The sequence below is a fragment of the Macaca thibetana genome, chromosome 18 (assembly GCF_024542745.1).
Source record: "Macaca thibetana thibetana isolate TM-01 chromosome 18, ASM2454274v1, whole genome shotgun sequence".
In the NCBI taxonomy this organism is placed as follows: Eukaryota; Metazoa; Chordata; class Mammalia; order Primates; family Cercopithecidae; genus Macaca; species Macaca thibetana.
In genome coordinates this window covers 44,014,874-44,038,014 of record NC_065595.1, presented here as the reverse complement: position 1 = coordinate 44,038,014, position 23,141 = coordinate 44,014,874, and the positions used below count along the sequence as shown (strand labels likewise).

The window sequence follows — 23,141 nt, the reverse complement described above, 5'->3', positions numbered from 1 at the left end:
CTGCCTAGAACTTCTCTGCTTCCTATCCCTATCAACATATTGGTCTTGTTTGATGTTTGCTTTCCTGTGAAATGAAATGATGATCATGAAATTATCAATAAATCTACTGACTTAGAAAAGCAAGTTAAAAATACCACCTCATAATCATCACATTATCATCTGCTCACAAAAAACAAGGGCCATCAGCTCATAGGAGGGGCTCATAGGAGGTGGCTTTAACCTACCATTCCACTGTCTTACAACTATTCTTATTGTCAGTGATGTGTAAAAAAAATAAAATAAACTGGCAGGTGGCAACCTCATAAATCTTCAACATTGACCAAGTAGTATAAATTAGATAAATGAAAAACAAAAAGAAGAGTAATTGCTTTCTCAAAACAACAAAGCAACAAAATTCATTACAGGAAGACGTCTTCTGAAGGTTGTACAAAGTGTTGACAGTTTTTCATTTTGGAATTTTGGTCATGCCAAAAACAATGGCAGCGCTAAGGAAATTAAAATACAAATTTTAGTGAAGCATTTATTTAGAAAACTAATTGAGTTTAAATCATGCATGTTTTTAAAGAGGCAACATCTGCTTGAAGTGTCTTGGCTATCTCTTAACGCTATCTGCGTGAACAGGTGGGACATGTGCCAGGTTGTGGGAAAGCAAGGAGCACTGCCACCACATATCTCTCCAGATGCTCAAATTCCACCCAAAGCCTCAGTGATTGGAGAGCCAGTGAAGGGAAAGTTGGAAAGGGAGGTGTCTCAGGCTCACCTTTGATAACTTTACATTGACTACAGCCTGAATGCACAACTGCAATGCAGTTTTGCATCATTGGTTTCTGATAAACTAAGGCAGTCCTGCCTGTTAACACCCTCATCAAGCCCAGGACTACATCTATCCCAGCCAGATACATCCTGATGCACACTTGTGTAAACATCTGCATAAGTAGGGACTGTGGTGTCAAGAGTCCTGTTTCTCATTTTGTTATTTATTTTCTTAGTTTTTGAACTAATACAGAGTACAGTCGACTTTTTGGTATATGGTTCTGTGAGTTTTAAAGCATATAAATTCACGCAATGACCACTGCAATCAGGATTTAAAACAGTCCCATCTTCCAACAAAACTCTTGTGTTGCCCTTTTGTAGTTGTACCCTCAACCCACCTCTGGAACCTGGTAACCACTTATGTATTCCCCATCACTATGGTTTTGTCTTTTCAAGAATGTCCTGTAAATAGCATGTAACCTTTTGAGACTGGCTTCTTTCACTCATCATGATGCCTTTGAGATTCATTCAAATCATTGTATATATCTATAGTTTGTTCCTTTTATTGCCGAGTGCTATTGCATTGCAGGGAATCTACTACAATTTGTATATTCACCACTCAAGAATATTTAGCTTGGTCCAGTTTTTGGCAGTTATGAATAAAGCTACTACAAATATTCATGTACATGCGTTTGTGTGAAAGTAAGTTTCCATTTTTCTAGGATAAATACCCAAGAATGGAATTGCTGGGTTGTATGATAATTCTATATTTAATCTTTTGAGGAACTACAGCTTGTCCTCTATTCTCTAACAGTGTCTATCACAAAGCAAAAGTTTTTAATTTGGATGAAGTTTGGTTTATTAACTTATTCTTTTTTGGAATCATGTCTAAGAAATTTTTGCCTAACATAGGTTATAAAAGTTTTCTCCTATGTTGTCTTCTAAAAGTTTCATAGTATTCCATTTTATTTTCAGATCTGTGATCCATTTTGAGTTTGTTTATGTATACTGTAAGGTTTAACTTGAGGTTGCTTTTTTCTGCATATGGAGTCTAGTTGTTCTAACACCATTTGATGAAAATAATATCCTGTCTGTATTGAATTGCCTTGTACCTTTTTCAAAATCAATGGGCCACATTTGTGTGTCCTGTTCTGAACTGTCTACTCTGTCCCATCGATCTAGGTGTCTATCCTTTTACCAATGACACACTGTCTTAATTACCATAGCTTTTTATTTATTAAAGTCAGGTTATATGATTTCTCCAAGATTACTCTTTTTCAAATTTAGTTGTTCTAGTTCTTCTGCTTTACCATGTAACTTTTAGAATCAGCTTGTCTATATAAGGTAGGAGACCAGCAGGACTTGTTTTCTGGTCCCAACCCTGATGACCAAAACAAGATCTGGTTCAGATGGGGTAAAGCAAAAAAACTGATGAAAACCACAGACGGAGACAAAAGCAATCCTTAGCTGCCCTCATTGCTCACAGGTATAAGCTACTCCCACTAGAGCCATGACAATTTATAAATGCCATGGCAACAACCTACAAGTTACCACCCCTTTCCAGGGCAAGACCCAAAACTTACTGTCCCTTTCCTAGAAAGTTCTAAACAACCCACCCCTCAATTTGTGTTGACCTGATCTTTAATTTGCATATAATTGAAAATAGATTTACATGAGTATAAATACTGTTGCCAAGAGCCCATACTTTGCTGACCCTGGGCACACTGCCTAGGAGTTAGCCCTGCTCCAGAAGAAGCAATACTGTTCAATAAAAAATTTCAGTCTATCACTACCAGTTTGCCCTTGAATTCTTTCCTGATTAAAGCCAAAAACCATCCCAGGCTAAGCTCAATTTTGGGGCTCACCTGTCCTGCATCATATATCTACAAAAAAATCATCCTGGTGTTTTGATTGGAATTGAATTAAATCTATAGATCAATTTTGGAAGAAGTAACATCTTGTCTGTGTTGAGTCTTTCAGTCCATGAATATAGTATGTCTCTCCATGTATTTATTGTTTCTATCTTCTTTGATTGCTTTCATCAGCATTTTCTAGTTTCTAGCATAAAGATACTTAACAGGATTTGTTAGAGTTATACCTATGTGTTTCATTGCAAATAGCATTTTTTTAAAACTTAGTTTATTATAAATGTGCAGATAACAAACTAATAAGATGGATTTTTGTGTTTTGACCCTACATCATACATTGTTAAACTCACTTTTTTGTTTTAGAAATTTTTTGTAGATTCCTTATAGTTTTTATGCAGACAATTATGACATCTGTGTATATGAGCAGTTTTTTCCTTTCCAGTCTGTATGCCTTTTATTTCTTTTATGTACCTGGCTAAGGTTTCCATATGATGTTCAATAGGAATAGTAAGAGTAGACATGAGAATTTTTACTTTAAAAAATGTAATCACAAAGGAATTTGAGTGTATGAGAATCGTATGTATTCTGGTGCCTTTTTGCCTTCTCTGCCTTCCACAATTGATTTTTACCAGAAACAAATAGAAGTAAAAAGATATACTTCTTTTATTAGCTTGTATTTCTAGATACCATCATAATTTTTTCTGTAATCAGACTTAAGTTTAGTATTACTTAAGGTACTATCATTTCTATGTAAGTTTTGAAATACAGTTAAAATAGTTAAATGTCACATGAACAAAAGTCAATCTGAGTTATTTGAAAATGATTCATTTTTGTAAGCTTTTAAATTAATCCAGAAGTGCTACAAAGCATATTTTTTGACATGTCTTACTCTACTTCCTAGGGAATTGGGGAGCTGTTCTCTAATCTTGTGTCTTGTTTTTCATCTTTTTCTCACCTCCCATCTCCCTTTCTTGCCTAGAATGTCCTTTGTGTGCAAAACCCTGAAATTTTGGGTCAAGTTGCTTCAAGTATATTCGGTTTATGACAATATAACACCTGTAGATACCTCTATTACCTGGTTGGAAAATTATAATATGAATTTTATAACATTGAAGGGGCAGGGGAGGGTCCATCACTAAGAGAAAATATATCATCTCATATTTCCAGAAAATTCTAACGATGATTCCCACCGACGAGGAGAAGCAGAAAATCCAGGAAGCTCAGCTGGCCAACCCTGAAATCCCCTTGGGCAGTGCAGAGCAGTTCCTCCTCACCCTCTCCTCCATCAGCGAGCTCTCTGCACGACTTCACCTCTGGGCATTCAAAATGGATTATGAAACTACAGAAAAGGTAAGCTCTCAGTAAGAGAGGCAGCTGATCCCACATCCACAGGATTGAGAAAGGCAGTTTTTCATTGATCAATATTAAGGCAGTGAAATGTCATTCTTGGCATAGGGTGTGGAGGGTGAGTTGACAATGAGCAGGTCGTGTGTACACCAGGTGATCAGCAGCTGGCCAATGGAGGCTGATTCTAAAGTGTCTGCCTGGTGCCAGCCTCAGACACTAGATTGTGGGCACCAGGTGATTGATTACAAAGCAAAACAGTTAAATTTTTTTTCAGGTCCTATATTCTCATTATAGAAAATGTGGAAAATACAGAAAAGCACAATAAATTTCCTATAATCCTTCCACCTGATGATAATCGCCTAAACTGCCAGTGACTATGGCAATTAGCAGGTCTTTGGGTCCCTTTGAGAGAGTATCCCTGGTAGAAAGTTGAAGATGATGCCTATTGCAAGAGTTTGGGGGGAGAATAGAAGGAAAGGGGACTTAATGGAGAAAGCTTGAGGAGGCTCCTCCTGAGTAGAAAGCAGAGGACATGGGCATCCTCTCTGGAATAGGGCAGTGGGAGTTTGATGCAGGCTGAACAGAAGGAGCCAGTGGAGAAGAAAAGGGAGAGATGGAAAGTGAACTGTGTGGGATCTTAGTTGAGAGGAAGTCCCCAGAAGAGATTCTATAGGCCAAGTGGGCCAGGTGCAGTGGCTCACACCTGTAATCCCAGCACTTTGGGAGGCTGAGGGAAGAGGGTGACTTGAAGTCAGGAGTTCAAGACCAACCTGAGCATCATAGTGAGACCCTGTCTCTACAAAAATTTTAAAAACTTAGCCAGGTGTGGTGGCATGCACTTGTAGTCCCAGCTACTCAGGAGGCTGTGGCAGGAGGATCACTTGGGGCCAGGAGTTCAAGGCTGTAGTGGGCTATAATCGCCTTACTGTACTCCAGCCTGGGCAACAGAGTGAGACCCCCATCTCTAAAAAAATAAAGCCAAGTGGAGAGGCTATGTGGTCTCCATCTTCTGGCAAAGGAAAGAGCAAGGTCCTATACTGAGGGCCAGATAGGTGGTGGTGGGTTTGGGGGACTTCAGGAGGGAACTACAGTATTTGAATTCATCAGGAAGTCAAGCAGAGAGAAAGACACCTAGGACTGCTGAGGTGACTGCTATGACTGGGTCACAAGACCAGCCAGCGTGCTCAGGTGACTTTCTTTAGCTAAGGGAGGTAACATCATGGAGAAAACAGATCACTGGGTCAGCCTGGCAGGACTTGGGCTGGAGAAACTGAAGCTGGATCTCCTGGCTTTGGGATATAGTCTGGGGGAGAGCCTCAGTCAAGACAAAGGAGTGGGGGCCACAGAACAGCAGCAGAGAGGGTAGGGGAGATGGAGGCCATGAGGTTACAGGGTGGGCTGGAGGTCTGAGGGAGGGGGATCATGAAGGCAGTGGGTTAGTGAGGGCAGTAGCCTTCTAGTGAGCAGCCCAGGCTGAGAGGTGGCTAACCATGGAGTGCCTTGAAGGGAGGAGGAGGCCTGGGGCAGTTCAGGGACATTGAGGCCACAACTTTCATTGCCAATCTGCCTGGAACGAGAAAAAGCAAAGAAGACGACTGAGGTCTAGAAGCTGAAGGAAGATGGGAAGGAAGAGTTTCCCAGAAGTCAGCCACAGCCAGGAAGGAGAGTAAGAGGAGGGCATTCCCTGAGGCAGGAATGGAGAGTCCAGAACCCTTGTCACCCCAGCACAAGGTCCTTTTGGTCTCCACTGCAGGGTCTGGGGAGTAGAGGCTCTCCCTGCCACACGTTTCCATACCTAGGAACAATGCCCATCGCGGGGGATTGCCTCGTGCTGGGGAGAGCACCACGTGTTCCCTTATACAGAAAGTCAAAAGAACAAAGTAAAGCCAAATTGTACATTTTTTATCGTCTAATTTTTTTTTAACTGAAAGGAAGTAGCAGAACCACTCCTGGACCTGAAGGAAGGAATAGACCAGTTGGAGAACAATAAAACCTTGGGCTTTATCCTGTCTACTCTCTTAGCCATTGGAAACTTTCTAAATGGAACTAATGTAAGTCATCCCCATCCCTCATCCTGCAGCCCCCGCCCCCCTTGCCACAAAATCCCTGCCCAGCAATTGCTGATGAAGGTTGTACCTCAGGTCCCCCAAAGCACAGTAGAACAAATGACTTTTGTATCTTCTTGCTGAAAATCTAGAAGGAATTTTGTTCTTAAGATACCAGGGCCTGGGCTGGGTGCAGTGGCTCACGCCTGTAATCTCAGCACTTTGTGAGGCTGAGATCACGAGGTCAGGAGATCGAGACCATCCTGACTGACATGGTGAAACCCTGTCTCTACTAAAAATACAAAAAAATTAGCCAGGCATGGCGGCACGTGACTGTAGTCCAGGCTACTCAGGATGCTGAGGCAGGAGAATCGCTTGAACCTGGAAAGTGGAGGTTGCAGTGAACTGAGATCTTGCCACTGCACTCCAGCCTGGGTGACAGAGCAAGATTCCATCTCAAGATTTCAACCAGTGTCTTGCTACAAATAAGAAAACAGAAAACACACACATGATTCTTTATGAAGTGTAACTACTCTCAAATTTGACATTGGAAAACTCTTCTGCCCCATTTTTTTTCCTGAGCTTATCACTCAAATATTCATGCTTATATGCATTTTGATGCTTAAAGAAAAACAACTTTAAAAAAATATTTTTAAGTTCCGGGGTACATTTGCAGGAGGTGCAGGTTTGTTACACTGGTAAATGTGTGCCCTGGTAGTTTGCTGTACCTATCAACCCATCACCTAGGTATTAAGCCCAACATGCATTAGCTATTAAGAAAAGCAACTTTTTAAAATTGACCCAGCTTTGGCCAGGAAGTAGGTGACAGCACGCAAAGGGAGGAGGAAGTAGATAAACAGATGTAAGAGCCTAGTCCCACAGCACCCTGATTTAGGGGTGAGCCCTGGGACATGGCTCATGGCTGTGGTGGGAAAGGGCTAGAGGCTCCCTCATTCTCAGTGTGGCTGGCCCACATGTGATCAGCCCTGGTTCATGGAGCATGTGGCCCCGGGAGCTTCAGTCACAGAGAAACTGAATGTTGGGGTGACTGCAGCTGGGAATTGATTCTAACCATCTGTGCTGTTCTCTAAGAGCCTGCATGAAACTTGTCTTGTATATTGATGTTTGCAAAACAGGCCAAAGCGTTTGAGTTAAGCTACCTCGAGAAGGTTCCAGAAGTCAAAGACACAGTGCACAAGCAGTCGCTTCTCCACCACGTGTGCACCATGGTGGTGGAAAACTTCCCAGACAGCTCCGATCTGTACTCGGAGATCGGGGCCATCACCAGGTCAGCCAAGGTAGGTCTGCGGATGCCGAGGAGTGGGGCTGGTCTCGCCACAGCCACGGGGTCTTTATCCGTCATCCTCGGGGAACACGTGCCCTATTAAGTAAAATGCCCAAGTGCCGCCTGCATTCTCTGCTCTAGAGTTCGTGAATATGATTTGTTTTGTGGCATTTCTAATGAATTTTAAGATATTTTTCCTATCTCTGGTTCTCGGTCAGATTCTTTCCTACTGAGGTATGCAAGGCAAGCCTGCCATCCCATTCCTAAAGCCTGTGTCCACTGTTGAGCACTGTTACTCACCAGGGTGGATTCTCCAGAACACTGAAACAGCACAGCTTGTCTTAGGTGGGCAACCATGTTAAAAAGATGCAATTTGGCTCTTCCTGAGATGTCCATAGGACATTGCAGTGAGGTGTGGAGCCAGAAAACAGGGCCCTTCCGGCCCCTGCTCACCAGAGATCGGCAGTCCCTATGATCTTACCCAAAGAGAACATTTTTATAGGGCTGTAAACAGTATATGGCCTTGGCCCTCAGCTGTAAGCTCTTAAAGCAAATGCAGAGTTAATATCTTCATGAGCTTATGCTTCATTAGAAAAGAGACAGTCGTAGTATGTGGACACCTGGCTGCCTCTAGTGCAGGGGGTCCCTGAGGCTGACCAACCCCTGGAGGGATCCCAAACACACCAGAACTGGGAGATGTGAAGGTCTTAGGAGCACAGGAAACTCACTAGGGTAGGGGGCAGGGGTGAAAGACACCCTTAAATAGGGTACAGCAACCAGGCCAGTGTGAAGGAACCTTCTAGAAACACCCCTGGCTGGAGCATGAGAGCCGGCAGTACTGGGGTGTGTTGGAATCCAGCATGAGAAGAAGAGAGAGAGTGGTGGGCAAAGGTGGGGAAGGATGTGGGTTGGCTGCTGAGGCCTGCTTCAAGGGGCCCTTCCTCTCTGTCTGCCTTCTGCCACAGCCCTGGCTTGTGGGGACCTGGTGGCCGAGAGCCTCCTCCACTTACCTCCAGAGCTGCAGGCTGGCCTCTGCCAGGTGCACCGAGCAGGGGACCCTGAACTGGCCTATCAGAATTTTTTTCTAAGCCTCATTGTATCATGAGAAAGCGAAGCCTTTCCTATCTGGACTCAGGATTCCTTTGGTTTCAGACAAATCATTTTCCTCAAAGTGCCATGAAACCCTGCATACTTGAATCCCATGGGCTCTGCCTAAACTCGCCTTCTCTTTTTGATGCAATAGCATCAGGAAGTCAGGTACATACGGTGTCTTGCACGCCTCCCTGCTTCACACCAGACACGACACTGAGTGTCTTCATCCTGTTGGTGCCACAGATCCTCTCACAAAATCCATCTTTGCGGACTCTTTCCCCTACATTGTCTTTCTAAGGATGGGCCTGGAGGTCTGAGGTCACTCCAGCAAGTCCCCTGTGGGCTTCAGCAGGCCCTGCGCATTGCCTCTGTCAGTGGCTCCTTACCTCCGCGCACTGCTCACCTCCATGCACCTTCCGCTCAGCCCCCCGCCACACCCTCCGCGTACCTCGCACTCATTCCCGTACCCGCACCCTCCTTGCACCTCCCGCTCAACACCCCCAGCCACACCTTCCGCGCACCTCCCATTCATCCCTCACCCCCGCACCCTCCTCGCACCTCCCGCTCAACACCCCCAGCCACACCCTCCGCACACCTCCCATTCATCCCTAACCCCCGCACCCTCCGCGCACCTCCTGCTGCTCTGGCTTTTGCTTGCTGGACACAGCCTTTCCCATCTTAGCTACTTTCCATCCACCTCAGTCCCCTCCTGTCAGCTCACCCACTTATTTATCTATTTCTTCCTCCGCTCTCGTCCTTCTCAATTTCTTTCCCCATCCCTCTATTAAATGTGGTCCTCTGATGTATTTTTTCATGACTAAAAATCTCTCTGATTTATGTAATTTTTAGTCTGGAAATTCTATAAAATCATCACCTTAGAAAACCTCATCTCAGCCTCCTTCAGGCAATCCAGCCTGTCTGCACGTCCCTGAATTCACAGCCAGCGCTCTGTCACATCTGTCCCTTGCATGTGTGAGGTGCATCTGCTGGCAACCCTCACACCCACACACAGGCACACACACGGGCCTGGTGGGGGCTATGTGTCCTTCAGAGTTTGGGAATCGCCTGTGTGTACAGTCAGCCTCCTTGAGAACAGGAAGTTGTCTCATTCAGCATTTGTGTTTATGTTCAGTGCCTGGCTTAGAGACTGGTGTAGTTTCTCCGTGAGTGTTGGTGGAATGAGTGAGTGGGTAGGTGAATAAAACAACTTGTCACTCACACTATAAAGGAGATCATCACGAAGAGAGGTGGTTGCCCATTAGTTGGTCCCCAGCATAGCATAGCCATCCTCGTCGGACTAGGGTGCATTTCTCAACTTGAAGAGAAATATTATCGCTGAAGAATAAGAGTGCTCTGAAAAAAAATTTATGAGACATCTTAGTTCATCTTGTACTAGGGTTCCTTGATATCATGTTTTAATTTATAGTTCCCAAAGATTTATTTCCAAATATGGCCAAAAAAGGTGACACATGTATTGAGTTCATTTGGAGAACAGTTTTATCACTAAATAATGTGATGTCAAGATAATGACAAATACACATGTGAATAATTTTTAGCCTGTAAATATGTTTGTATTTCAAGATGTGAATTTGGTTTTGATGTTTGTTTCTCCCCAGAGGCAGTTTGGTCTCCCAATTCAGGTTGGTGTCTGGCGGTTTCAGTGTGTTTGCAATGTTCTCGCTCTGATTTTCAGGTTGACTTTGATCAACTTCAGGATAATTTATGTCAGATGGAGAGAAGATGCAAGGCTTCATGGGATCACCTCAAGGCAATTGCAAAACATGAAATGAAACCGGTTTTAAAACAACGGATGTCAGAGTTCCTGAAAGACTGTGCAGAGCGAATTATAATTTTAAAGATTGTCCATAGAAGGATAATCAACAGGTAAGTGGATTGAAGAACTTATAGAAAATCAGTACAGTGGCATATTGAAAAATTTGTGCTGCAAATTAAGAGCTGATGGTTAAATTTACAGATTTTTGCACATTCTTGGTACATAGCAAGTACACTGATGATACGGATGTTTAACAGTTTCATGGCTAATTAATTTTTCTTACACAATAATATAATGCCATCAAATCTCAAAGTTGGAAGGAATCTCAGAAATAATTTGATCCAAAAATCCTACCTATCAAGAACTGCATCTGTAAGATTCCTAACAAATTGAACCCTGCATCTCTGGGTCTGCTGGAAGAATTTCACCTACAGAGAGGACACTCCCTTTCAAAGCAACTCTCTTTGTTAGAAAAGTTCCTCTTTTACCTGATCTGCAGCTGGCCTTCAGAGGACCCTCCAGTAATGGATCCTCCAACAGCTGCTCTATGCCACAGCCTACCTGAGTGAGGTCCAGGCTCCATCATAGCACTGTCCTCTAGATCAGCCCTCCTCAGAGTCACAGGATCCCAGAAGACCCTGGAGACACAGCAGTGAGGTGTCCGACCTTGTTTTTCCCACAAGGAGAATGGGGTCTGGAACTACCCATGGCTGTCCAGGGCTGTGCCACCAGAAAGCAGTGGCAGCCCGAAGACTAGAACCTGGATCTTCTAATTTCCCAGGCCAGGGCCCTTCCTACCATGGCTACCACTCTCTTCTCCTTTGCTTTGTCACAGAATACAGTTGAGGGACCCTCACCCATTCTTCCTTCCTCCCTCCCTCCCTGCCTTTCCCTTCTTTCCTCATCTCCTTCTTTCACCTTTCTTAAGCCTATACAGAACTTTTAAAAAACCTGATACTTTTATCTGCACGTGAACCCTCTCCCAGCTTGTGTCAGTTTCTGCTTTGATAATCATGCTCCCAGGGTCTTCATCCAGACCACTGAGAAAATGGCAAGTAGTTTTTAAATGTTGGACAGGACAAAAATAAGGAGCAGAATCTTCCCTCCAGGTTGACAACTATCTGTTAATCAGTTCGTTTGGAATTTAATTGTTCAACTATAAATCTCCCTGACTGTACTCTATCTAGACCTTCTGGCTGTCCTTCCTTCCTCAAGGGAACTTTTAAGAGATTTTGTCAGATTTCTTACTGAAATCAAAGAGGCAGGGAATGTGAGCTGGTTTGGCCCTCTGTGCTTTGTATTATGCAAGCAATTCCCCATTTAAAACACACACACACACACACACACACACACATACACACACACAGAGAGAGAGAGAGGGAGAGAGAGAGAGAGAGAACACCAACTATTATTTGGAATGTCATGAAGTTGGAGTAATTTTTTGAGCATTTTATAAAGCTATTGAGCTTGGTTACGTTAACCATTTTGTCCCAGACAGATTAAAAACTCAGTTTGGTGGTATGTCTATTTCTTAAGCTATAAAGTGTTTGCTCTCTTTGTCCCATTCTCCTTGGTAAGCTGGTCACCCAGATGATGGCTGCTCCCGCCTCACCTGTCTACATCCCATTGTGGATGACCAGGAGGAGCCAGAAGTTCACTGTGGTTTTGGTGTGGGTAGTAAAAGGGGCGTGACTAAAGGGAAGTGGTACCAGGAAGTGGCCAATCCAAACTATCTAAACCGTAGCACCCTGGGTTCAAATGAAGTCTTTAGCTGGAGCCCTGCATGTAGAACTGATTAAAGCAGGACTCTTGTTGAAATTGAGATGGAGGACTGAGAGCCCCAAGGACTGTGCCTTGTTTTTCCCTCCCTCTCCCACCAACAGTCCTCAGGATCATAGCTGAGGACAGCTGTGATTTTTTTTTTTTTTAACTTAACACATTGAGAAACTGAGGCACAGAAAGGAGAAGAACCCTAGTTCAGGGCCTTATAGCTGGTAACCAGTGGGATCATCTTAGTCATGCAAATGAGCCTAAATACTTATATTTTGACTTCAGATAAAAAAGTTTCAAAAAGCTGTCTCTTTAGGTAAAACCTAGTTTTCAAAACTGTTTCCTGGCTAAGAAAATTTTGTTTTGGATGTTCAAACCTGCATTTGTTTTAACTTTTATTTTAGATTCAGGGATACATGTTAGGTTTGTTACATAGGTAAACTCGTGTCATGGGGGGTTGTTGTACAGTTTATTTCATCACCCAGGTATTAAGGCCAGTATCCAATAGTTATCTTTTCTGCTCCTCTCCCTCCTCCCACCCTCCACCCTCATGTAGACCCCATGTCTGTTGTTTCCTTCTTTGTGTCCATAAGTTCTTATAATTTAGCTCCTATTTATAAATGAGAGCATGCGATATTTGGTTTTCTGTTCCTGTATTGGTTTGCTAAGGATAATGGCCTCCAGCTCCATCCATGTTCTCACAAAAGACATGATCTCGTTCTTTCTTATGGATGTATAGTGTTTCATGGTGCATATGTACCACATTTTCTTTATCCAATCTGTTATTGATGGGCATTGAGGTTGATTTCATGTCTTTGCTATTGTGATTGGTGCTACAATGAACATTCGTGTGCGTGTGTCTTTCTGGTAGAATAATTTATATTCCTCTGGGCATATACCCAGTAATGGGATTGCTGGGTCGAATGGAAGTTCTGCTTTTAGCTCTTTGAAGAATCACCATACTGCTTTCCACAATGGTTGAATTAATTTACTCCAACGGTGTGTAAGTGTTCCTTTTTTCCCACAACCTCACCAACATCTGTTATTTTTTGACGTTTTAGTAACCATTTTGACTGATGTGAGATGGTGTATCATTGTGGTTTAGATTTGCATTTCTCTAGTGATCAGTGATGTTGAGCTTTTTTTTTTGTATTCTTGTTGGTCATATGTATGTCTTCTTTTAAAAAGTGTCAGTTCAGGGCTGGGCGCGGTGGCTCAAGCCTGTAATCCCAGCACTTTGGGGGGCTGAGGCGGGCGGATCACGAGGTCAGGAGATCGAGATCATCCTGGCTAACATGGTGAAACCCCGTCTGTACTAAAAATACAAAAAATTAGCCGGGCGTGATGGCGGGCGCCTGTAGTCCCAGCTATTCCGGAGGCTGAGACAGGAGAATGGCGTGAACCCGGGAGGCGGAGCTTGCAGTGAGCCGAGATGGTGCCACTGCATTCCAGTCTGGGTGACAGTGATACTCCATCTCAAAAAAAAAAAAAAAAAAAAAAAAAAAAGTGTCTGTTCATGTCCTTTGCCCACTTTTAGTGGGGTGGTTCATTTTTCTCTTGTACATTTGTTTAAGTTCCTTGAAGATGCTTGACATTAGACCTTTGTCAGATGCATAGTGTGCAAAAATTTTCACCCACTCTATAGGTTGTCTGTTTACTCTGTTGATAGTTTCCTTTGCTGTGCAGAACCTCTTAAATTTAATTAGATCCCATTAGTCAATTTTGCTTTTTTTTTTTTTTTTTTTTTTTTTTTTTTTTGCTGTGCAGAACCTCTTAAATTTAATTAGATCCCATTAGTCAATTTTGCTTTTTTTTTTTTTTTTTTTTTTTTTTTTTTGCTGTGCAGAACCTCTTAAATTTAATTAGATCCCATTAGTCAATTTTGCTTTTTTTTTTTTTTTTTTTTTTTTTTTTTTTTTTTTTTTTTGAGACGGAGTCTCGCTCTGCCGCCCAGGCTGGAGTGCAGTGGCCGGATCTCAGCTCACTGCAAGCTCCGCCTCCCGGGTTTACGCCATTCTCCTGCCTCAGCCTCCCGAGTAGCTGGGACTACAGGTGCCCGCCACCTCGCCCGGCTAGTTTTTTGTATTTTTTTAGTAGAGACGGGGTTTCACCATGTTAGCCAGGATGGTCTCGATCTCCCGACCTCGTGATCCGCCCGTCTCGGCCTCCCAAAGTGCTGGGATTACAGGCTTGAGCCACCGCGCCCGGCCTCAATTTTGCTTTTGTTGTGATTGCTTTTGGTATCTTTGTCAGCCTGTTCCTATGTCCAGGATGGTATTGCCTAGGTTATCTTCTAGGGTTTTTATAGTTTTGAGTTTTACATTTAAGTCTTTAATCCATCTAGAGATGACTTTTGTATGTAGTGTAAGGAAGGGGTCCAATCCTCAGCATTTGACTCGCCAGTTATCCCAGCACCATCTATTGAATAGAGAGTCTTTTCCCCATTGCTTGTTTTGTCAGCTTTGTCAAAGATCAGGTAGTCATAGGTGTGCAACCTTATTTCTGGCTTTCTATTCTGTTCCATTGGTATATGGGTCTGTTTTTGTACTAGTACCAAGCTGTTGCAATTACTGTAGCCCTGTCTTATAAAGTTGGGTAGTGTGATGCCTCCAGCTTTGTTCTTTTTGCTTAGGATTGCCTTGGTAATCCAGGCTCTTTTTTTGTCCCATATGAATTTTAAAAGTTTTTTTCTAGTTTTGTGAAGAATGTCTTTGGTAGTTTGATAGGAATAGCATTGAATCTGTAAACTGCTTTGGGCAGTATGGCCATTTTAACGATATTGGTTCTTCCAGTTCATGAGCATGGGATATTTTCCATTTGTTTGTGTCATCTCTGATTTCTTTGAGCAGCGTTTTGTAATTCTCATTGTAGAGATCTTTCACTTCCCTGGTTAGCTGTATTCCTAGGTATTTTATTCTTTTCGTGACAATTGTGAATGAGATTGGCTTTCCGATTTGGCTCTCAGCTTGACTGTTGTTGGTGTATAGGAAAGCTAGTGATTTTTGTACATTGATTTTGTATCTGGAACTTTGCTGAAGTTATCAGCTGAAGGAGCTTTTGGGCTGAGATGATGGAGTTTTCTGGATATAGAATCATGTCATTTGCAAGCAAAGATAGTTTGACTTTCTCTCATCCTATTTGAATGCCCTTTATTTCTCTTGCTGGACTGCCCTGACCAGAACTTCCAACATTATATTGAATATAAGTGGTGAGAGAGGGCATCCGTGTCTTGTGCTGGTTTTCAAGAGGAACGCTTCCGGCTTTTGCCCACTCAGTATGATACTGGCTGTGGATTTGTCATAGATGGCTCTTATTATTATATTTTGAGGTATATTCCTTTAATACCTAGTTTATTGAGTGTTTTTAACATGAAGGGTGTTGAATTTTGTTGAAAGTCTTTTCTGTGTCTATTGAGATAATCATGTGGATTTTGTCTTTAATTCTTAAACATGCATATTAACCTTTCCTTTTATCCTTTTGTACTCTCTGGATGTGCAGACCCACCCACTCACTCCTGTAGATCCATTAGGCTACAGTTGCACTGTGAAAGGCACAGAGAGGGACCAGGGGAGAGGAGGAGAAGAAAACTGTTATTAGTCCATTCTCATGCTGCTAATAAAGACATATCTGAGACTGGGTAATTTATAAAGGAAAGAGGGTTAATTGATTCACAGTTCTGCACCGCTGGGGAGGCCTCAGGAAACTTACAATCACGGTGGAAGGGGAACCAAACACGTCCTTCTTCACATAACGGCAGCAAGGAGAAGTGCCGAGCAAAGCGGGAAAGCCCTTATAAAACCATCAGATTTTGTGAGAACTCACTCACTATCACAAGAACAGGATGGGGGATACTGCCCCTATGATTCAATTATCTCTACCTGGTCCCTAAACGATACATGGGAATTATGGGAACTGCAATTTAAGATGAGATTTGGGTGGAGACACAGTCAAATCACATCAAAAGCCTTCCTGGGAGGCCTAGCAAACTACAGCAATGGACGGCCATTCAAGGGGGAAAGACAGGCAGAAGACAAGTAAACACCAAGACTGGTGTGCCATTGCCCAAAGTCCACCCCTCCCCATTCTGGGCCAGACACACTACTCAGTGGCAGGCTTGAGTAAGAGGCAGATGATGGAACAGATCAAAGATGTTTGACTTGTGCTTTGGAGTACTGGTTGGGGGGCCAGCCTGCCCATAACCATACGATCTTCATATCATGTATTCTAAAAGTTACAAAAAATTCCTTAAAAGTTTTACGGCCTCAAAGTCATATCCTTTTTGTTCTTCTGAAGGAATACTATAATCTCTCTCTTTTCAAATGTGTATCTGGATCTTTTTCAGACCTTTACTTGTTTGTTGTTACTCTCCTTGTTTGTAAAATACATGCTTAAATAACATTTCCAATTTATATGTTAAGTTTGGATCCCCTGTGCATCTAAAAACAATGCTCTAGAAAGTGTAGGATAAAGAATCTTGGGTTGCATTTATGTATAAAGTAGGACCCAGAACATTAATATATTAGAATGAGGTGAAGTGGTTAACTAGCTGTGGGCTGATGGATTCTCCCCTCAAATCTTCCTGCATACAGATCTTGAATAGTTGTTATATTGTACTATCCAACCCTAATATCATATCATATATCTAATATATAATGTCAAGTGGTAATAAGAGCCAGGAAGAAAAAATAAGAGTATAAATGGTTAGGTAGTGACCTGACGCAGGGTGGTCGGGGAAGGCTTCTCGGAGGAGGTGGTATTTTGGGCAGAGACCTGTGGGATGAGTGAGAGCCATCCATGCAGCTGTCAGTGGGGAAAACATTCTAGGCATGGGGAACAGCTGGTACTGGATACCTTGTCAGACCTATGGTCCTACCCTGTGGAGTGGCCTCCTCACCCCTCCCCACAGGCCCTGCAGGCTTTCAGCTCCTTGACCTCTGTGTCCCTCTAGGGCTCCTGCACACTACACATGGTGTCTGGGGCCCTGAGGTGGGCTTTTTCAGGGAATAACTAGGAGTCCAGTGTAGCTGGAGTCACAAGAGATGAAGTCAGAGAGGTGATGGGACCAGTCATCCACGGCCTTATTTGGAAATGCTATATTTAGTTTATCCATGCATTATATCCATTATATCCATCCAATGCTATATTTAGTTTATCTGTCCATGGACATTTGGGTTGTTTCTACTTTCAGCTATAATGAATAATGCTCCTATGAACTTTCATGGAGAAAGTTTTGTGTGTACACATATTTTCATTTCTTTTTATGCAAAGGAGAAAAATTGCTAAGTCATATAATAACTCTGTTTATCTTTTTGAAGAACTGCCAGATCATTTTCTATGGCTGCTAAACCATTTTATGTTCCTGCCAGCACTGTGGAAAGGGTCCAGTTTTTCCACATCCTCACTAACATTTGTTCTAGCCTGTCTCTTTTATTACAGCCATCCTGGTGGGTGTATGTGGTGTCTCCTTGTGGTTCTGATGTACATTCCTTAGTGATGTTGAGAAGCTTTTCGTGTATCTCTTGGCTGTGTGCATATCTTTTTAGGAGAAATGTCTATTCAAATCCTTTGTCCATTTTTTATTTGTCTTTTTAGTGTTGCGTTGTAAGATTCCTTTATATATTCTGACACAAGTCCCTTATTAGACACATGACTTGCAAATATTTTCTCCTATCTTTTAGATTGTCTTTTTAGTCTTGATAATATCCTTTGAAACACAAAGGTTTTTAAGTTTAATGAAGTCCAGTTTATCTACTTTGGTCATTTATGCTTTGGTTGTCATATCTAAAAACATTAATCCAAAGTCATAAAGATTTCTACTTTGTTTTCTTCTAAGAGTTATGTAGTTTTGGCTATCATTTTTTAGGCCCTTTACTTTAAATATAAGTTATATGTTTACTTCATTATTCTCAAAAAGAGTAAGCCAGTGTCCCTTATTTTAAAAAATCCATATTCAAACTGTACAAATTAGAATGATCAACATTTTTTGTCTATAAATGGTGTTATCATTTACATAATATTGTTTGCTCCACAGAAAGCTTTCCCTCTGTCTCCTACTGTGTTCCTTCTCATTTCCTAATAACTAAAAATTGGGTACTTATTTGCTCATGTAATTTCTTTTACAACATTTTAAAACAATGTCTAATCATTTTTGTTTACAAATTAAGTAGGTAAAATAAATTTATTTTCTGCTTCTTTGGTGTTTCCTAATTAAATTAAGATTATATGTAATATCGCAAGAAATGTTTAAAAGTATTTACTCAGAAAGCAGCATCTATTTACAAACTGTGGATTAACATGTTATTCATAAGTTCACGTCAGTTTTAAGTGTTCATTAAAAGAATTTCTAAGCAACATTTCTTTATTCCTATTCAATTCTCATATAATCTAGAAATGGTGCAATATTTTTCTAAAATACCACTTTAACATTTTTCTTACAAAAGTTTTACATATATCCATTTTAGAAAAATGTTAAAACACAGGTATGCAAAATGAAAAAGTAATCTGTTGAAGTCCTACCACCTAGATATAACCTCCATCACTGGGAAGGTGAGTTGAACTTCTGTTTGCATTTTCATTTGAGAAGACTCTTAAAATTCAAAGCCCCAGGAATGAAGGACAGTGTCTTCTTACTGAGAGTGTGGCTTGTTGGTTTCTTTATTATTATTATTAGTAGTAGTAGCAGTATTTATTTTAAGTTCTGACATTGGTTTCTTACTGAGACATTTTAGACAAGTAATTTTTGTTTCTGAAAACTGAAGTCCTTGCCATTACTGTTTTTTCCTTGCAGATTCCACTCCTTTTTACTCTTTATGGGCCATCCACCTTACGCAATTCGGGAAGTGAACATAAACAAATTCTGCAGGATCATTAGTGAATTTGCACTGGAGTATCGCACAACCAGGGAAAGGGTTTTGCAGCAGAAACAGAAACGGGCCAACCACAGAGAAAGAAATAAGACCAGAGGGAAGATGATCACTGATGTGAGTTTCACACAGTCTCTCTCCTTATGTCATTCGTTTGCAAAGTAAGAGCAATCAGGAATTCTCCCCACAGTTAAAAGCTATGCTTTTTTTTTTTTTTTTTTTTTTGAGTATTAAAAAAAAATTCTTTCTTTGAAAAGGTGCTCTTAAAGTACTCCTCCTCCATTTCTGTGAAAATCTGCTATATAACAAAAAAGGACCTAGGAGATGTAAAGTTCAGAACGTGAGGCTAGAATAGGAACATGGAACCCATTTTGATGTGTTGCATGTTGATGTTGCTGATGACATTAAATGTTGGGTCTATTTTTACCTCTGTGATGTGGGTAAAGTTAGATGAAGACAAGAAAAATATAAAAGATAATGGCACTTATCATAGAAAGACAAATGTACTGATTGGGGAATTGAGTCATGATTTTAATCATCATAACGGTGCTATGTAACCAATCAGTTGACACCTGGACCACCCATTTTGGGCATCTGAATAAATTGATGTGATTGCTCAAAGATATAATCTAATGGGCTCTCGCCAGTCCCTTGATTCATGGGACATCAGGGTGGAAAGAGATCCCAGAGGACAGCAAATCCAGTAGGAGTTTCCCTGTAGCACCCTGGGGAGCCCCTGCACACTTACATGTCTCCCCTGCTCTTGGGCTCTTTCCCCATCTCTCCCGTCTCAGCCCCAAGCCCACCCAGGTCTTGGGGGGCAGTGCATATTCAGATGACAGATGCTCAGTAAAGTGGAGTGTGAAGGGATACATGAAGATGCCAGAGACCAACGGAGATACATAGCACAGGTTCCTTGTTCTTAATCTGCCTTTACAAAGCATAAAAATCAGGCTAGTATCTCACTTACCTCATCCATTACTGTAAGGTCAGTTCCAGGCAAAAGGCTGAGATTTTCTGGGAATCCTCCTTTAGTCACTATTCTTTCTTTCTTGAACAGACTCAACGATAATGTCATCTTTTTGATATTGACAGGTCGTATTTGGAACTTGTTGAAGGACTCTAGAGTGTGATTTTTTTTTCATGGTTTGGATTGATGCCCATGGATTTCTCCCATCTGTGCATGCATTTGAGTAGCACATGGACTTCTGGCAATAGAGGGAATGGAATGAGGAAAGGATTAAGCCACAGGGCGTGCCATCATCTGGGCAATTACACACTTCAACTGAACCCTAGTCAGGCAGATTTTTTTGGGGGAGGAAGACAACCAATTAGGAAGACCTCACTGAGGCCGCCCTATGTGCACAGACATGTGTGTATGTAGTCAGCCAAGCAGAGGGCACTTGGTTACTGCTCTCTGGAAGTCCACATTCCTGAGGGTCTGACTTACATGGAAGGCCAGAGGCATTAACTTACCAATTTTGTTGTTATTAAGAACCATGGGATAATCATTTCTCTTACGTAAGCTCCTTGTTTTCTTGGAATTTTCTAGACCTTTAGGAAGTGCTCAGGTCATTTTTCTGCAGAAGGAGCGCTTTCTACAGCTCTACCCCCGACCCAAGCAGTTCTGAATTCCAGTACCATCAGCCAAGAGTCTTCTGTCTCCTCTCCTGAAATCTCAGTTCAGTAGGACCCTTAGCCTCTTGGAGGACAGCAACCCGGGAAGCATGTTGGATCGACTAGGGCAAACTGTAGCCCACATTTTATTCATAGTATTATTTTTTAAAGTTGAAAAACAGAGATTGCTTATTTTTGTGGCTATGAGACACATTGGAGGGTGAAAAATACAAGCCGAATATGCTTATAGTTATGTGGATATATCAAAATTTCTTGCTAAATTCTTGAGATTTTTTACAGATCCCACTAATTTTTAAATTCTGTCTCTGAAAACATTTGGCTCTCCCAATCATAAACAGAGGTGAATGTTTCTAGAGTTTGATTGAAAAATATCTAAATTCCCATTAAAATCTGGACAGGACAGGCTTCCATCAGGAATCATTCCCAGCCTGGTCCATGTTTTTAATGGCCAAAGTGGCATCATTCATGTAGAAAGATTGCCCTCTGCTGGAAGATTAGGATATTGTCCGTTAAGGAAAAGTGTACAGCCTCGGGTTTTTGCAACTCAATTATTAAGGGCTCATTGTGCACCCAGCAGTGCCTGGGAAACCAAGGAAGATATGAGTATAAAGAAAAGCTTATATCCCAAGGACATCATAACCTGGTTAAAAATGGCATATACACAACTTACACCACTGAAAACAAAGCCAGACTATAGACTTAGAATCACAGACTCCCTGAAAGTTGGAGCTAGAAGAGATTTTAAAGAAAACTGTTTGTAGTAAATCACGTTGAATGTACATGCTGAATAAAACGAGGATGCAAGTGGTAGCATTTAGAGATGAGAGGTCTGAGGGTAAAATCTGCAGCCCTCAAGCACCAGCTCCTGAGTACCTACCTCTCTTCTTCTCTCTGTTTCTGGGTATTCAGAAGGCTTCCTTTCTCATCATCCAGGGGTCTTGCCAGGCCAGGCAAGTGAGCAAGTAATTACTTGCTCAATCAGTGAGCAAGTAATTCCTCATCCTGTGTACAAAGTTGTCCCAAGAGCAAATGGTGACACAGACAAGGCAACACGAGGCAACTACAGCCTTTCTGCCGCATTCACACTCCCGATGTGGGCTGTGAGAACCCAGGCTGGTCAATCCCAGGCCTCCCATGTTGGAGGGAGCAGTAATCCTGGGAGAGACCCTTAACCTCTCTCAACCCCAGCTTCCTCTTTTATAGAAAGGGAATGATGATTACTTTTAGGGATGTTGAGAGGGCCAAGATTTTATATATGTAGCATCTTGAACATGTGTGAATTTCTGGAAAAATGCCAGCCTTCCCAGGTTATATAAATAAGATTTTTTTTTTAAAGAGTAATGGAACAGGGCTGTTGTCTCTTGTCACAATGCCATTTGGGTGAGGCAGTGTGGAATGTGATGGACTGGAAGTGGTTTGTCATTTTAACTTCCAAAAGCGTAGTTCATTCTCAAAACACTTTAATCTGATTTGCTGGCCTGGCCCTGTAACCTCATGGACACTCCTAAATTGAAAGTGTGTTTAATTTATGATCAAGAGATTGACATGACTTTTCACTCTCAATTTATTTTAGAAGAGGGATATTTTATTTAAAGTAACTTAGAGCAGTTTAGTGCTAAAGTAATTAAAAGTACGGAGAGTCAGTTCAGGTGGCCACCATGAGAAACAGGTGAGATGTTAAAAAGGAATTAATTTCATGCTCCTGAGGAGAGAGTAATCTGAGCACACTGCTGGAGCAGTTGTCCCACTTGTCCTGGCTGGCCTGCGTGTGGAAGGACTAGCGGTAGCCCAGACCGGCAGCCTGGGCAGGGAGGAATCCTGCGCTTGGGATGGGATGGGAGGGCCGGCAGCTGACAGGCAGAGCCAAGCAAATGGAAGCCAGTCCACTTAGAGAGACCTTGGTGACTGTCAGACAGTGATGGGTTCATAAGGATGTGGCCAGTATTACCATATGGTTCACAGAGCAGGACACTCTTAGCAGGATGCAGAGCTGCAAGTGAGGTCAGTGCTGGTCAGGGAACCAAATAAGCTGACTGTTGACCTCAGGGACAGCCCCAGAAGATTGACCTGGAGCCCTGTAAGTCTCTCTGGTCACGGGTGATCTTGGAGTTCACGCAAGGAGTGTCCAGATGAGGACAAGAGGGTGGGGCCTGGCAGCTCCCAACTCAAGAGGATGTATCCTGGTTGTGGTGACAATTTATTTACTTGGAATTTTATGTGCCATTGAGATGATCTTTTTGCTGACTTCTGTGCCTTCTAAGAATCCCTTCTGTCTTTTCCGTCCTGTCCTGTCCTGTCCTGTCCTCTCGGGTAGACTGATGACGAGGAGGAAGTTGAGGTATGACTGTTTATGAACATGAAGAATGCCACATTTGACCGCCTCATGTATGCTCTGGTCTAACCTAACATAATCAGCATGAAGTGTCAGCACCATTCAGTGCTTTAAACAATGCATGGACATTTTTCTGGTTGGTTTTTGTGTGATCACTAACCACCTGACGGGGCCCTCATCATGCCACGTGTGCCAGGGACTGAAGGGTTAAATGCATTTTCTGAGCTGTCCCTGAGGCCTGGCTAATCAGTAACCATGTCACAAGTGGCAGGTTTAGCAGGTCTCTCCCTGCTGCTGGAAAAGTAGACAGAGAATTTTCCTTTGGCAACTTAAATATGAGAACTAGATTCCGGAATAACCACATGAAGAGGCCT

General features: G+C 42.3%; 2 protein-coding genes across 8 annotated transcripts in view; both read left to right on the top strand.

Annotated features, from left to right (window-relative positions):
* The window catches only part of KIAA1328 (KIAA1328 ortholog), a 912,897-nt gene that overhangs the window by 411,075 nt on the left and 478,681 nt on the right, over window positions 1-23,141 (top strand). The window lies entirely within an intron of this gene.
* The window catches only part of FHOD3 (formin homology 2 domain containing 3), a 490,096-nt gene that overhangs the window by 448,952 nt on the left and 18,003 nt on the right, over window positions 1-23,141 (top strand). For 4 of the 7 annotated variants that reach the window (XM_050767198.1, XM_050767201.1, XM_050767200.1 and 1 more), the window contains 6 exons: window positions 3,789-3,971; window positions 5,900-6,019; window positions 7,150-7,311; window positions 10,084-10,274; window positions 18,722-18,914; window positions 22,750-22,773. In XM_050767198.1, the coding sequence (XP_050623155.1) occupies window positions 3,789-3,971; window positions 5,900-6,019; window positions 7,150-7,311; window positions 10,084-10,274; window positions 18,722-18,914; window positions 22,750-22,773 (873 nt within the window). The remainder of the gene's footprint in view (window positions 1-3,788; window positions 3,972-5,899; window positions 6,020-7,149; window positions 7,312-10,083; window positions 10,275-18,721; window positions 18,915-22,749; window positions 22,774-23,141) is intronic. The other 3 variants (XM_050767203.1, XM_050767202.1, XM_050767199.1) reach the window with 1 other exon arrangement.